We start from the raw sequence: 14,727 nt of genomic DNA on the forward strand, positions 1-14,727 counted from the left end.
GGAAGATCATCTTCGAAAACCCCTTTTAGCAAAGGTATAATCATTAGATAACGGTTAAGAAAGGACTAGTGATATAGGACGATCCAGAAGGGATTCTTCAAGGAACGGCAGAATCGGAGAGCCTTATTAAGATTTTCACAAGGTAACAATAATTTATTCAGACAATTTTGAAAATCAGATATCTCGCCAGTCAATCCCCATTAACCCTCCTTTGTGTGTCCTTTCTTTCCCACCTGTCATAATTATACACTCGGACTTGGTCTTAGTTTCCCGGACAACAGACCAATCGACGTACTACCAATAGTTATCCCCTTTCATCCCTTTTACTACATCTTCACCATAGCGCGACTCTCGATTTTGTTCATCGCCATCATTATCAGTCATTAGGAACAGCCATTATCGATTGCGACATAACCAATCAAGCAGGGCCATCAATTCAGGTCTACTGCTAAAGTCACTAAATCACCAACAAGCATCACTAAGATCCAGAATTCGAAAACTAGAATAAATGGCTGTTGCGACAATGTCGATGTCAGGATCAATTTCTAGGAAGAGAGTAGGCTCTGTAAGCCAGAACAACAATGGGTCTGGTGTGCCGCCATTAGACATACAGAGCATACAGATGCCTTCGAACAAGTGAGCATGACTCATCCGCTAGCTTGATCGCAGCTGTAATTGTCGAGACAATCAGCTGATAATAACTGACTGTCAGGACAAATGCACTTGCATTGAAGACAGCAGCGCTGTCCTCCACAAAGTCATTATATCAGACATGTTCGATACTGAGGAAGAGACTGAGATGCGTGGAGGATTTTGAAGCGTTCTTGGGTGAGCCAAGTATCTATCTTCCAAGCTTGAGATAGTAGCTGATCAAGATCTTTGCAACAGACCAACCTGCAAGTGCAGAACCTCTGGACGTAGTATCGCACATGTGTCACCTTTTCCGTCTAGGATCGCCTCTCTGTCACCTCTACAATCTCCTCATCCCCTCCTTCACAGACCCCAACTCCTCACTTTATGCTGCTTATCCGACGCCTCCAGCCATAGAGTACGATTTCCCTCCCTTCGTCAACTCGCCTGATGGAGTGCGTAATTGGGCGAAGAGGCCGGAGAACGCAAAGCCATGTCAGAGGTACATCGCATCCTTCTGCATGGCAATGAAGAAACGGCATCAAGAAGGTAGATGGCAAAGCGAGATATGGGCTTTACATGAATTGTGGGGGAAATCAAATGGAGATGAAATAGAAGCTTATGATTCAACTGGATTAATGAAAGTCTTAAATACAGTTGAAGAAATTCTCGATCATCTACCTGAATCAGCAATGTCACCTCTGTCACCCACCACATCCCACACAGCTTCATCTTCGATACATATGAAGAATAATCGACAATCATATGACTTGCCATTCACTATGGGTGGAACAGGTACCGGATCTGGTGCAATAGCAAAAATGGCAGCCACAATGAATGGGGGTGTACATCTGGATTCCCTCACTCAAGTCGGAAATGCTATGTTGAATGGAAGTACATCTACCGGATCGTCTAGTCCAAATGGAGGAGAAGATATGCAACGAACAAAGTCAACGGCAGACGCCAACGCTTTCAAATCAGTTGAAGAATTAGTGTCTAGCGAAAAATCTTATGTTCAAGAATTAGAGATTTTAGTACGGTGTTCGATGGAAATGCTTGATAGGCACTTGGTATCGACTGAAACCAATCATCAAATCTTCTCAAATTTAGCGAAAATACTAGATTTCCACAGAAAGTTTTTGATCAAGCTGGAGACTGAATATGAACCGATTCAAGAAGGTCGTGGTCCCAAAGCTTGGGCAGAAGGTGTTTGGGGAAGACCGTTTATAACCTCTGAATCTGAATTCGATTGTTATGGACCGTATTGCGCGAATTATTTGGATGCAATAACAGTTGTCAATGAGCAAATGCCGATTCTCATAGTAAGTTTTCCCCGTCTGGCGTAAGAATGGCGATCTTTGAGATGACTGACCTTTTCCTTTTTGTAGCGCGGCCAAGAATTACCTTTAGATGAAAGACCTTGTTTGGACCCTCAACGAGAATTACAAGCGTTCATGATCAAACCAATTCAACGGATAACAAAGTACGGATTATTACTGGACGTGAGTATACAATAAAAAATTTCTCATTCCTAACAGACTTTTGTGTTAACTGAGAAGGCGAATGTAGGCGATCTTGCACGCTACTGCCAAACACGAATATCCGTTCCGCCCTGAGCTTGAAGAAGCATCCGCAGCTGTCAAAAGGATAGCAGCCAGTATCAATGAGGTTACAGACTTCAAAGCTAAACAAGCTACCGTTAAAGAATTGATGGATCGGGTGGAGGATTGGAAAGGCCATGAATTGGACAAATTTGGTGATTTGTGGCTTGACGATCACTTCACTGTCACCAAAGCGGATCAACCTAGAGAATATCATGTGTTCCTATTTGAGAAAATGATGTTGTGCTGCAAAGAGGTTTTACCTGAACGAAAGAAATCTAGTAAAAACTCAAGTATGCTTCGAAAGGATAAGACTATAAGCAAATCCCTTGAAAAGCGCAAGCTGGCTCTAAAAGGTAGAATATTCGTCAGTAACATCAACAGAGCTACTCTGCTGCCTCCTGAACCGAGTCGTGAGTCAAAATAGTAAGAGGCAACTGAGTTTCTACTAAAAGTTGCTTTTGGTGTAGCTACGGATCCATATGGCGTTTCTCGGGTTTGCATCGCTTGGACTGTTCCTCATCGACATCCGAATGGCTGGCATGAAGATCAGGAGGACTCTTTCATCATGATTGGGCGATCGGAAGAACAGATGAAGAAGTGGGCGGACAAGGTCATGGAGCTCGCTACTGCTGAGAGGAAGAAGCAAGAAGCCAACCGAAATAGTCGACCGTCTATGAGTAACGGAAGATATTCCGGTTCGGAAAAGGCTTATCAACATTCTTCCTTTGCACCACCAACACCGAGTGCTGAAAAGCCGCCATTTGCGTTCGCCCCACCGTTGCCCGGACAAAACAGTCAGTTTGCCGGAAATGAAGATGATGATGAAGATGGATTGATCAGCGGTCGAACTACCCCCAGTATCTCGAATCACGGTCATGGACCTGGACAAATGTCACCATATACTAGTGTGCATCCCACCACGGGACGTAGAGTGCAGTCTCAACAATCTATGCCGGCTGCTATGCAAGCTGAATTCCGAGCTCGAGCTTTAACGGAAGACCAATTCGGACCTTCGATGACTCAATGGAGAAGTCAGCAACAACCTATGCCACCACCCTTACCTCGTCTTACATCAGCTATGTCAACGTTATCGACAGCGAGTGAAGCGAGTTTCGGGAATGGATTGAACAGCGCAAGATCAATAGGTCATCCATCGATGTCTCGAACGATATCGGGAGCTGGAAGTAGGATACTCTCGCGTGCTGATGAGACTGAAGAAGATTCTCCGACAGAACAAAGGGAAGCCTTCAATAGATATGGTCCCGCTAGAGGAATGACCAGAGCTCCTTCGCATGGGTTCCCACCATCCGTACCTTATCCGCCGCAATTGCGGAATAGAAGTGCATCTTCGCCTAACGTGTATCAACAACCGAAGATGGATCCCCTACCTCCTATTCCTGCACAAGTACCTCATCCTTTCGCAGCACAACCTCAACAGTGGAGCATTGACCCCCAATTGTCGATGTCCAGCTCGAGCACATTGCTCGGCGGTACAGCATATTTCACAAAACGGATGTCAGCAGGTGGTAAGCGATCAAGTGGAGAAAGTCATTCGACCGAAACTTCGGAAACTACTTCAGACCAACAATCGCCTGCTACTCCTTATGGTAGTGTACCCGGTGATCATCCACATACGCGAGGTGCTACGCCTGTTTCGAGACAAAATAGTTCGGATGTGGTAGGTGTAGCTGGATCAAGTGTCCTTATAAAATTGCGTTGTGGAGAGGTGAGTCACATTTCTGGGCAAGATGATGCGAGATAATTGCTGATATAATGTGTGACCGGCAAAATAGGATCAATTTCTAATTGGTGTTCCTCAGGATATAAACTTCCCAACACTATATCAAAAAATACAAAAGAAGATCAGATTATGTTCATCTTCAAGGAATAACATAGGGGACACACTGCAGATCAAATGGATAGATGCTGATCAAGATGAAATTACCATCAAATGTGATGCTGATATAGAAGCTATGATCGGAGAATGTATGGAAGTTGGAGCCAGTCATGTCAATCTCATTGCTAGGTGATTGTACCTTATCGCGTATAGAAGGGAAACTGGGTTGAAGGATGGTTCTAGTCTGTATCATTATTGTATATTAGTTATTTCTTCGCTTGCTTTTGCTTTCATCACATGCTGTTTCACGACTTTATTAGGCTTTTGCCCGATTAGACCTCCGGATTTTTTTACTTGGAATTGATGGGATATAAAATAGGATCATTTCATGAACATTTGTAATCTGTATGAATAACGAAATACTGCGCGATATGCAATCAAATTAGACTCTGAATTCTGATCAGTATCCATATTGTTGATTTGCATCTTCTCTACGAACGAAGTCTACGTAATAATGATGGCCAAATGCTTTAAAGAGATTTTGGGAAGAAGTTACGATTTTTGAATAGCTTATAAATGATTAACCAAGATCAAAAATATATTGTAAACTATAAACTAACATCTTCCTCAACTACAATATTCTTTTTACCTTCTTTTCTTCTCAATCTTGCAATTTCTCTAGTTTGTTTTTCTAAATTAAATTGAAAATACCAAATGAATAAAACAGAAATCATCAAAGCAATTACGAAAACTATTGAAATTGAATATGAAACTGCATAACGAGGTGCGTATTTAGTTTGAAAAAATTGTGCAGTATATCTAATCGTAGATCGAAAGTAAAATAAGATTATTGATTTCTAAAGATTGATTTAATATTGGGAAAATTAAAAAAAAAAACTCACAATCCTGGAATTTGACCCCAAGCATTTTGAAAAGCCATAATAAATGCTGCTGAAGTAGCACCTCTTAAACTTTGTGATCTTAATGGTAATAAGGCGCAAGTCATTAAAGATGCGAATAATTGAGCGAGCTAATAAAGTAAGAATAAGATTCATTAATGACTCTTAAATACAAGTTTGACTCTAAATATACTGTAACAAGCAAACTTACTAATATAAGAGCGTATAAACCTCCTGAAGATTTACAAAAAATCATACCGAGAAAAACACCTAATAAAGTCAATCTGATTTAGGATGATTACTTTTTTTTTTTTGGGTGGGTGAAGATGATTTTGGAAGTCTCACTCACCTATTAAACCTGTAGCTCCACTTAACATGAAAATAGGTCTTGGAATTTTAGTATCGTTATCTAAAATCCAAGAAAGTGATAAAGAAGAAATTATTGAAATTACAGCAGAAGGTATATTAAGTAATTGAGATTTAGGTCCTTTAGTTAAACCAAATGAATTTATAATTGTTGGTAACCAAAATGCTAAACCATATAAAGAAGAATTCATACATAAAGCGAAAAATGAGAAACCCCCTATTTTATGAAATTGTCAAAACAATTTGACTTCCTTATTAGCAATATTAAAATTAATAAGAAAAGACCTGACTTACATAATAAAGGACTTTTTAATTCTCTCTTTATAGCTTGCCAATCGAAATTTGCATCTGTTGATCTAGCTGCATTTGGAGGTAATCTAGCTACTAAGAATTTACCTTCTTCTTGAGTTAAAAATTGTCTTCTTGAAGAAGGTGAATCTGGGAAATCTGGAAAAAAGAAAAATAACCAAACACTAAGTAATAAACCAATTAATCCACAAATTAAATATGCCCATCTCCAACCTTCTAAACCTCTTCCATCGATATATGCTAATAACAAACTAATCAGTAATCATATCATAAAGAACGTATTAATCAAGGGAAAACCCTCACATAATCCATAGGTGAATAATGAATCGATAATCCCAGAAAATTGCCCAAGCTGTTCGATAACGTTAATAATCATTGAACTGGAAAGAGAAATGGTAAATTCCACTGACTACACTTAAAGATGCCATACGTAAAGCAATTTCATCAGGTCGATACCAACAAGTCAACCTATCGAGGGAACTCAATTAGACCAAACGAGTACATAGAACTTTTTGTCACTTACTGCCAATAGATCCCAGGTAGTAAACCAGCTTCAGCCAAACCAAGAAAAGCTATCAACAGATCAAAAAGTCGGCATTAAACTATTTAACGTGTTTAAGAAGGAAAATTGATGAGTTACCTCTAGCAGTTAAGAATCCGGCTAAATTGGTACAAGCAGCTGTACAAGCACAAACCACTGACCAAAGAACCAGAATTCGGAAAAAGTGAAGCTATTATCATAAAAAGTAGGTACAGTATCAGAAGTGACATTTTGACATTGCTATTGTCGCGTTACTCTTGTCGTTTGGGTATTTTCACTTACTCTCGGAGAAGCCCATTTGATAATCAAGTTAGATGGTACTTCAAATACGATGTAGGTAACGGAGAAACAAGTTTGAGCAAAAGCAAATTGATTTGCAGTTATATTAAGAGATTTCAATATATTGCCTGACTCTCCAGTGTTCATAGTTTTCACATACTATGTTTATTATGCACTCGCCCCAATCAATTGAATACTCCCTTATCGTGGATGCGAAAGAAGCGTGAACTTACGGATACTAAATTCCCATCCATATTCTTACATAAATACATAGCTATGAGTAATGGTAATAATCTCCAATCTGCTTTTCTTAATAACCTTTTACTATCATCGTAAGTGAATTCACTCCTAATATTAGCTACTTCAGTCTTGGCGATATCATCTTCTTCTTCATAACCCACCGCTAGCGGAGGCGCAGGAGTGATATCAAGTTCAGTCAGAGTTGACATAATTGGTAAGTCGTCTACTAAGTGCAGCAACTACAGATTTGGTCTGTCTATTTGCTTCTTGGAGATAATTATCATCGATCTTCAGTTTCTAGCTTTTATGCTCTTTTGAGATTTTTGTGACCAATGTTTGCTCCTAGACAAATTGGCATTCACATATCGAACAATTGGTATAAATTCATTTGCACCGACTGGCACGTCATTTGTCAACATACGTTTAAGCATATTTCCATCTGCCACGACAAAAGTACTCACAATGCAAGCTTTCATTACTGTATATGTATATATGCAAGCGAGTGAGCTAGTTGAATTTACACACTCTTATCACAAATATGCCGTGGAAGAACCCGAGTTTGCGGCATTCATTCGCATCCTCGAATTTTCAGCTGAATATTCGGGAGCAAAGGCATACTCATCATATGGCGTGATCATCAGGAATGACATACTTGACCTCGTAACGAATTAAATTTCAGGTAGCTGTTTCGATCTCATAGCTCGGCAGTGCCACCCTTTAGAGTGAGGTATTCAAGACTGAGAAGGGTTACGGTTTTTCTCCATGAATGACAAATAGATTGTCCAGGAGTCAGTCGGGCAGGGACTTGTCCAGGGCCTGCCAGCATCTTGGGGTACTTGCCTCCTTGCCTTGTTGTGGACTTCGAGTGATTCGGCGGGTTTGAGATGGAGAAAAGCTGTTAAACATGGTTGCGCATTCAAGACGTGATATCACGAAGATAGGGCTCGGATTAAGCCGAAAACCTACAGTACAGTATTTATCCGAGATTAGCGGCATGTCACATAGACAATTTAGTCAGACGCAAGATAAGGTGATTTAGTGAGATTTAATGATATTTAGCTTGTAAAGTTGACAGAAGAGACTGAACAGCGAGGAACCTTGGTCTTCGAAAATTTCAAAACCATACTTTTCGACTGATATTTCGTGGCATAACAAGACATCATGAGCAGTATCCAAACAACAACGATTCAAGCGGACACTACGAATCCAATACTGAAGCTTCGAGGTTCGCATCTTGAACCAAATACCTCTGCTTATCCTGAACTCGATAAAAAAGGAGTGAGTTTTAATCGCTTGAAAAAATCATTGCATCGCCCGGAAATTTTGAAACTAACAAGTCAACGTCAAACAGTACACTGTTGTGAGGAATGTACTTTCAAAAGAAAAATCCTCTTCATACGTAGATAAAGCCTTCGATTGGCTTGAGGGATTTGATAAAGGATTTAAAAGAGATGATCGATCAACTTGGAAGCCTGAAAGTTTACCTGCATTCTCTCGGTGAGTAAGCATTTGGTGATAAGATCATTCTTTAAGCTTATTCGTCGTATACTCGCTCAGTGGTGGATTATTCAATCGCCATGGAGCAGCTCACGAACAATGGGCTTGGGATATTCGATCGGAACAAAATATCATTGACGTATTTGCGAAGATATGGGATACAGATGAATTGTTGGTATCTTTCGGTATGTGATAGATTCATAGGAATTTTACGATGTTATTTGGGAGAAGCTGATTAAACGCGGAATACTTCTTTCACTAGATGCTGTCAATATCTCATTACCGTTCGATCAAGATGCAAACTTCCAAAAAGATGCTTGGCCACATACTGATCAGAGTCCATTGAGAAGACATAAACATTGTATACAGGGTATAGCGAATTTGGTGAGTATTATGTACCTTTTCGGGGACGAACTGCTCGCTGACCAGGATATGAGAGTTGTCCAGGTCGAAGTAGGACCAAAAGATGGTAGTCTTCTTGTACTTGAGGGTTCTTTCGAATTATATAACGAATTCTTCGAAATACATGATAAAGATGCTCCACCTGAAGGATGGTCATGGAGGGATAGTTTTTTACCTACCAATGACCAATTACAATGGTTTTACGATAAAGGTTGTAAATGGAAGAAAATTGAAGCTGGACCAGGTGATTTAATACTTTGGGATAGTAGGACTATTCATTATGGTGGTAATGCTGAAGGAGATTCGATAAGAGTAGCAACTTGTAAATTTCACATCGTACAATAATATCAACTAAAAACAGCTAATAATTTTATATGTTGCAGATATTTGCTATAAGCCTGCGAAAGATATCTTGCCCGATGCCCTAGAAAGACGAAAGAATTGTTGGGATGAATTGATAGGTACTGTTAGTTGATCTTCCAGTTGAATGGCCAAAAGTCATTATTCACGTAGCTAATAAGCTGATGTTTCTATGCTTTGTATCTGATATTCAGTCTCACGATCCTCTATTATTCCGCGAAACCGGTTCGATCGCATTAGGGCCTTTGACAGATGATGAACGACTCAGGCCACTTCAACGACCTGTTTTATCGGATCGAGCTAAACAGCTCGCGGGAATCACTAGTTATTGATTGTGCATTGTTACAATGCTGTAGATTGTATGCATATTACAGCGAGACGTGCCACATTTCAAACCTTTCAAGTCATTCCCTCATGTGAATGGACATAGGAAAACTTAATGATACATACAGGAAGACTAGACGGATACGTGCAATTGGTTTCGGCGCGATACAACATTAATCTAATTTTGATTGCAAGGATCTATTTTCCAGCTTATGATGGTTTGAGGTCTCCTACTTTCTCTTTTCTTGAATTAGCACTATCCCACAAGAAGCTACATATGCAAATAAGACAATCAGCATACATCGAAAGATATGTTGAAAAGATGAAAACCGAAAACTCACAAATCGCATCTAAACTTATGATTTACATCTTCCCTTGGTCGTTTACTTCGGCCTGTGTCATATCCTGCTCCAACAGGTCTGAACACGGTATTAGATCTGGACCCGAGGTTTCACATACTTTGTGACTTACAAAGAGCATAACCAAAATCTCTTGCCCTTGTTTGGTCCTGGTTTATTCACCACTGAAGGGGAAAATTGGTAAGTTACAATACCAAGTCCTGATGCTAAACACAACTCACAGAAGTCTTTACAAGGTTGATGATGCACAGTACACAATGGTGGAAGTTTCTTTGCGAATAAGTCTCCCCAAACGGGCTTGGCCATATCGTTCTTCATTTTCCGATCTTGTTCAGCTTGTTGTATTGCCTGATTGACTAACTCATCTTCTGCTTCTGTCCACCCAGTTTTACACTCTTCAATTGGCGTTTCGACAGCTTCATTCGTGTTTTTCGAGATTGAGGGGGATCGAGAAAGTGATTGGGGTACCGTTGAATTGGAGAATGAGCGTCTAGCTTGTTTGACTGATGGCTCCACAGCAGGACTGGATGACAAGTTACGTTTAGCCTTCGGAGGGGGGTGTGGCTGTGAAAAGAACAATGATAATTTGGTTTGACCCGCCGGGCTTGGTTTGGAATTGGTTTTGGAGGACTTTGGTTTAGCAAGGGATATTATTTTTGCTGATTCAGTTCCAATGCCACTATGAGAATCTGCACCTTCGTCATCTGATGTCATGTCTATAGCTTGATCTCTCGATGAATGTCTGCGTGGAGACAATGGCATCCTCTTATGTTGGGACATTGACGATGATGCCGACGGGACGGATGTGATTGATGGACCGGCTTGGTGTGCTTCATCCATCGCGTCAAAAGCTGCTCTTGCTAAACTGAATGGCGTAGTAACAGCTTCATTGGCATCAGGAATCGGCTTGGAGTGTGACTGCTCCACTTGACTTGAAATGAAACCATTAGGGGTTGAATCAGCAGGAGCAGGGGTAGCGGTAACGCGTGACGGAGTCGGCGAAGCACTAGGTTCTTTCCTGTTTCTTTGAGCTGATCCGTCTCCACCTCCACCGAAGAAACTTCGAAGGGTGGTTTGTCTTCCCGAAAATTCGTCGAAGAATTTGGTGGCAAACCTAGGGGGTTCAGGCATTGTTCGAGGTACTGTATTCGGGTATATTGGTGCGGTCGATATTGGTCGATCGGATGGGTTCAGCATATCTCGTAAATGTATCTCTCCTTTCTCAGGATCCGTAATGGTCTCGTAGAGATCGATATATACCGGACAATGATCTGATCCGTAGACTTTATTCAGAATATCACCCCCTTTGATCCAGGGTCTAAGACCTGGTGTGCACAAAATCAAATCAATGCGTGAGCCATAATTGGCGGATCTACATCAGTAGAAATGTCTTTCACATGAGCTGAGGTACTCTGTCCTGCCATTGACTGGGACGTACCTTGCATCTAGCTTCTGATTCCAACAAGTGAACATATCATCCCTGTCTGGCCAGCTTTCCCGTACAACGTCCACCATCGGCCCCTTTGGTGCGCACCAATCATCGAGTATACGTCGAGCCGGATGTTCGTAATGTTGTTCTGCTGATGTTCTTATTCCGCCTTCACCAGAGTCTATAGGTGCTCTCATTATGTTGATATCCCCGACTATGATGACTTCTCTTCCAGCTTGTTGAAGAAGCTTGACCCGCTGTTGGAGACATTGAAGAAAGTTCATCTTATACGGACGACGGGTTTCATTGGTCTCGTTGGGGGAATATAAATTGAACAGGACGAATAGACTAGATCATTCATGTAAGTCAAGCGACACAGGTCCCGTATGCACAATCACTCCGATGAGGGTTTTGTATCTATATCGATCTTGTCCAGCACTTTGACCAGTCCGGTCATGCACTCACCCAAAATCGCATACTACAGCTCTGCCTTCCATGTCCAGCCTCTTGACATCGAAGTCTTTTCCATCAACCTCATCCATCCATGCCATCTCCTCAGTCTCGGGATAATGACCTATACGTTCAGCCTCCGACCAAGGAGGTTTCATAGTTGATCCTTTATTATCATCTAATAACAAGCCGGTGATCCCTTCTTCTGCTCTGATAGGGACACAGTATCTTGAATCAACATAGGTACATACTCCTGAGTAGCCGGTCTTTGAACGAGGGAACGTCCAAAATCCGTCGTATGGCCCAGGCACTGCCATAGATTTCTCTAATTTGGCTCGAGGTGTCTTATGTTCTGTCATCAAGATATCGGTATAAGCTATCGTGTTTATGTCGTAGAGTTACGAAAAGGGTAGAAGATGCATTTACCTTGGAAGCAATATATCTGTGCGCCTAGCTCATCAAGTAAACCTTCCACATTCTTCTTCTTCATTTGGCTGAATCTATTGAATGATACACTGATCAGTACGACGAACCACCAGCACGTATTGCTCGTACTTACGGATGATAGTCCAGACATGTCCTCAGTACGTTCTGCATGATCTGATCAGTCTGCTACTTCGATTCATCCTGGAAAGGTTCGGTATCACTCACCACATTCCATGTCAATATCCTCATCTTTGGTTATCATATCATAGCGGGAGATTACGCGTTAATTATCGATACAAAGAGTGTTCAATTGTGCTCTCCTGGCTTAATTAATGACCTCCTATATCGGCTCACAGCCTTGCAGCTTAAATCAAGTATAGCAGATATAGGTGTGAATTTTGTTGATAAATGATAGCAGCAGAAGTGTTGTATTTGAGCTTCACCGTGATCATTTGGTCGATCTTCACCCACCGGGGTTGCCCATTCAACCCACGTGACACTGATACAGTCAACATGTGTGGAGTCTCCATTATGTTATCATCACTCGGCGATCGCCGTACTTTTGAATAGCCCGAAGCGGTCTTACCCACACGCTCACGCCATTGATCACATTCACTAACCCCCTTCTATTCTATTTATATTCAGATCCTTATCCTTCTTCTTTCACTTTTAACAATCAACTTCTTCTCCTTGCAATCTGCTCAACATGCTGCTCAAAGCCGCTCTACTTGCCTTACCCTTATTGGTGTCAGCCATACCCACTCAGCCTGAACAGCTGACCTTCAATAATCATGGTTCGACCGATGTAGCTGGATACTCTCTCGATCTTAATGATCTGAGATTAGTACAATTTTCCGAGGAAGAGCCTCCTGTGTAAGCTCCAAGATCTTTCAGCTACGCAGTGCGCTCACGCTAGAGACCTCTAAGCTGATTGTTGGACGCTCACACAGTTGGATTTCGGAGTTAGAGAAGATCGAAGCTAAAAGTAAGGGTAGAAAGTTTATGGATATGTGCGTTCAGCAATTAAGCCCTTCTCTCTTATATGGGCAAGTAAGCTTATCTTTCTGATTTTTATTAGAACGGAGACACCAACCCTGGGCTTCTCAAGCTACCTGTTGCCTTCCACAGCCAATGCGAGATACAGTATGTGAAAACTTAACTGTTTGTCCCTCCTGAATTTCACTTAAGCTGATGATGCCATCCAATAGCCTACCCTTCGCCGGGCAATTACTCCAAACCTATCAAGAGCATCATCAAGTCACTTGACATCAAACACATGAAATCGTTCTTAAAGGAATTCACCTCGTAAGCCAATCCCTTCATCCACCTTGCGAATTGGGGCTAAACGGTCCTTTGTGCTATTTGCCTGTTCCAGATTCCGAACCAGATATTATAGATCAGAGACAGGTAAACAAAGTCAACAGTTCTTGCTCTCTAAGCTCAAAGAGGTAAGTCAGCGTCAGTATCCCTGCTCTCGACGGCTCAAACCTGATGCGAATGCATATTTAGATATCCTCAGCTCACCCGGGAGTAACTATCAAAGAGTTTCCTCATTCATGGGGACAAAACTCCATCATTGCTCGATTCGAGCCTTCTTCGAGTATGAAAGGAGATGCTCCCGTTGTGATCGTCGGTGCTCATCAAGATTCAGCCAATCAGTGGCCATTCTTACCTGCTCCGTAAGTTCGTCCTCAGCCTGCTTGTATTGATTTGGCTGACCACGTTGACTAATATTCAGAGGTGCTGATGACGATGGATCTGGAACAACCTCCTCTCTTGAAGCTTTCCGAGCTCTTGCTCATGCTAATTTCACACCTTCTCATCCCGTCGAATTTCACTATTACTCTGCAGAAGAAGGTGGTTTACTCGGTTCCCAAGCTGTGGCTAAAGCATACGAGGATAAGGGATTGAAGGTCTTAGCGATGATCCAAATGGACATGACTGCTTGGGTGAAGGCTGGTACCAAGGAGAGCGTAGGAGTTATACAAGACTATGTGGATCCTGAATTGACCAAATTTGTCGGTAAATTGGTTGATGAGTATTGTGAGTCATGAATTCCTATTGTGGCGCTTTGACATGATTAGCTCCTAGACTCCTCTCTATATGTGAAGCTGATATCATGGCGTCTTTAGTGGCTATCCCTGCAGTGGAAACCAAATGCGGATACGCATGCTCAGATCATGCCTCATTCGCTAAAGCAGGCTATCAATCTGCCTTCGCGTGAGTACATACCTAGACGTGAAGCGTACAGGCGATGAATGCTGATTGCTGTTATCAGTATCGAGAGCACATTCGAAGACTCCAACCACAACATTCATACTTCGGGAGATACGACCAATCACCCAGAATTCTCATTTACTCACATGAGAGAGTGAGTTATCAGCTATTTAGAGATTTTTCTTTGTCGAAAAGCTGATCCATTATTCTCGAACAGATTCTCAAAGCTTGCGTTAGCTTTCGCCATCGAATTAGCGGGTATCAACGAGGCTTAGAATATTGTCAGCCATGATCGCGACTGTTATTCGATTGACCACTTAAGCATATATGCCCGGCTATAAATTTGTATGTCATACCGGAGATGTCTTTGTAATTACTATGTAGCGGATGAGACATGAATCATATTGCATTTAGCGTGATATCGGCCAGGTAGAATCAGCGAAATCTCTTCTTTAGCGGGCTTGACTTGATTGGGTAATCCTTGCACGCTTTGTGCGACTTCTAAGGATCTCACTGACACGATGAAGCAGTACGCTTTGGCTGAAATAACAAGTAGAA

At 41.6% G+C, this 14,727-nt stretch overlaps 5 protein-coding genes across 5 annotated transcripts; 3 read left to right on the forward strand and 2 right to left on the reverse strand.

The window, feature by feature from the left end:
* Positions 1-508: 508 nt before the first annotated feature.
* I206_105926 (uncharacterized protein) lies at positions 509-4,264 on the forward strand (the record flags this gene model as incomplete). Its single annotated transcript, XM_019156479.1, has 7 exons — positions 509-636; positions 713-828; positions 889-1,952; positions 2,019-2,132; positions 2,200-2,644; positions 2,702-3,960; positions 4,028-4,264. The coding sequence occupies 7 exons, from the start codon at positions 509-511 to the stop codon at positions 4,262-4,264; spliced, it is 3,363 nt and encodes a 1,120-aa protein (XP_019010281.1).
* Positions 4,265-4,679: 415 nt separating this feature from the next.
* I206_105927 (uncharacterized protein) lies at positions 4,680-6,914 on the reverse strand (the record flags this gene model as incomplete). Its single annotated transcript, XM_019156480.1, has 11 exons — positions 4,680-4,890; positions 4,974-5,101; positions 5,182-5,240; positions 5,320-5,553; positions 5,631-5,885; positions 5,949-5,997; positions 6,056-6,113; positions 6,169-6,217; positions 6,286-6,376; positions 6,469-6,624; positions 6,699-6,914. 11 exons carry the CDS (start codon positions 6,912-6,914, stop codon positions 4,680-4,682), a joined length of 1,506 nt encoding a protein of 501 aa, XP_019010282.1.
* A 952-nt stretch (positions 6,915-7,866) lies between these two features.
* Positions 7,867-9,296, forward strand: I206_105928 (uncharacterized protein; the record flags this gene model as incomplete). The annotated part of the gene is made up of 7 exons (XM_019156481.1): positions 7,867-7,983; positions 8,057-8,202; positions 8,263-8,387; positions 8,465-8,586; positions 8,650-8,926; positions 8,988-9,070; positions 9,159-9,296. 7 exons carry the CDS (start codon positions 7,867-7,869, stop codon positions 9,294-9,296), a joined length of 1,008 nt encoding a protein of 335 aa, XP_019010283.1.
* Positions 9,297-9,498: 202 nt separating this feature from the next.
* On the reverse strand, positions 9,499-12,201 carry I206_105929 (exodeoxyribonuclease III; the record flags this gene model as incomplete). Its single annotated transcript, XM_019156482.2, has 9 exons — positions 9,499-9,559; positions 9,630-9,707; positions 9,760-9,811; positions 9,869-11,019; positions 11,086-11,424; positions 11,542-11,878; positions 11,953-12,026; positions 12,086-12,117; positions 12,178-12,201. The coding sequence occupies 9 exons, from the start codon at positions 12,199-12,201 to the stop codon at positions 9,499-9,501; spliced, it is 2,148 nt and encodes a 715-aa protein (XP_019010284.2).
* Positions 12,202-12,658: 457 nt separating this feature from the next.
* I206_105930 (uncharacterized protein) lies at positions 12,659-14,444 on the forward strand (the record flags this gene model as incomplete). The annotated part of the gene is made up of 10 exons (XM_019156483.1): positions 12,659-12,825; positions 12,903-12,962; positions 13,031-13,095; positions 13,161-13,257; positions 13,328-13,400; positions 13,462-13,631; positions 13,691-13,995; positions 14,085-14,172; positions 14,231-14,323; positions 14,387-14,444. 10 exons carry the CDS (start codon positions 12,659-12,661, stop codon positions 14,442-14,444), a joined length of 1,176 nt encoding a protein of 391 aa, XP_019010285.1.
* Between the last annotated feature and the right edge of the window lie 283 nt (positions 14,445-14,727).

The sequence above is a fragment of the Kwoniella pini genome, chromosome 8, assembly GCF_000512605.2.
Source record: "Kwoniella pini CBS 10737 chromosome 8, complete sequence".
NCBI lineage: Eukaryota > Fungi > Basidiomycota > Tremellomycetes > Tremellales > Cryptococcaceae > Kwoniella > Kwoniella pini.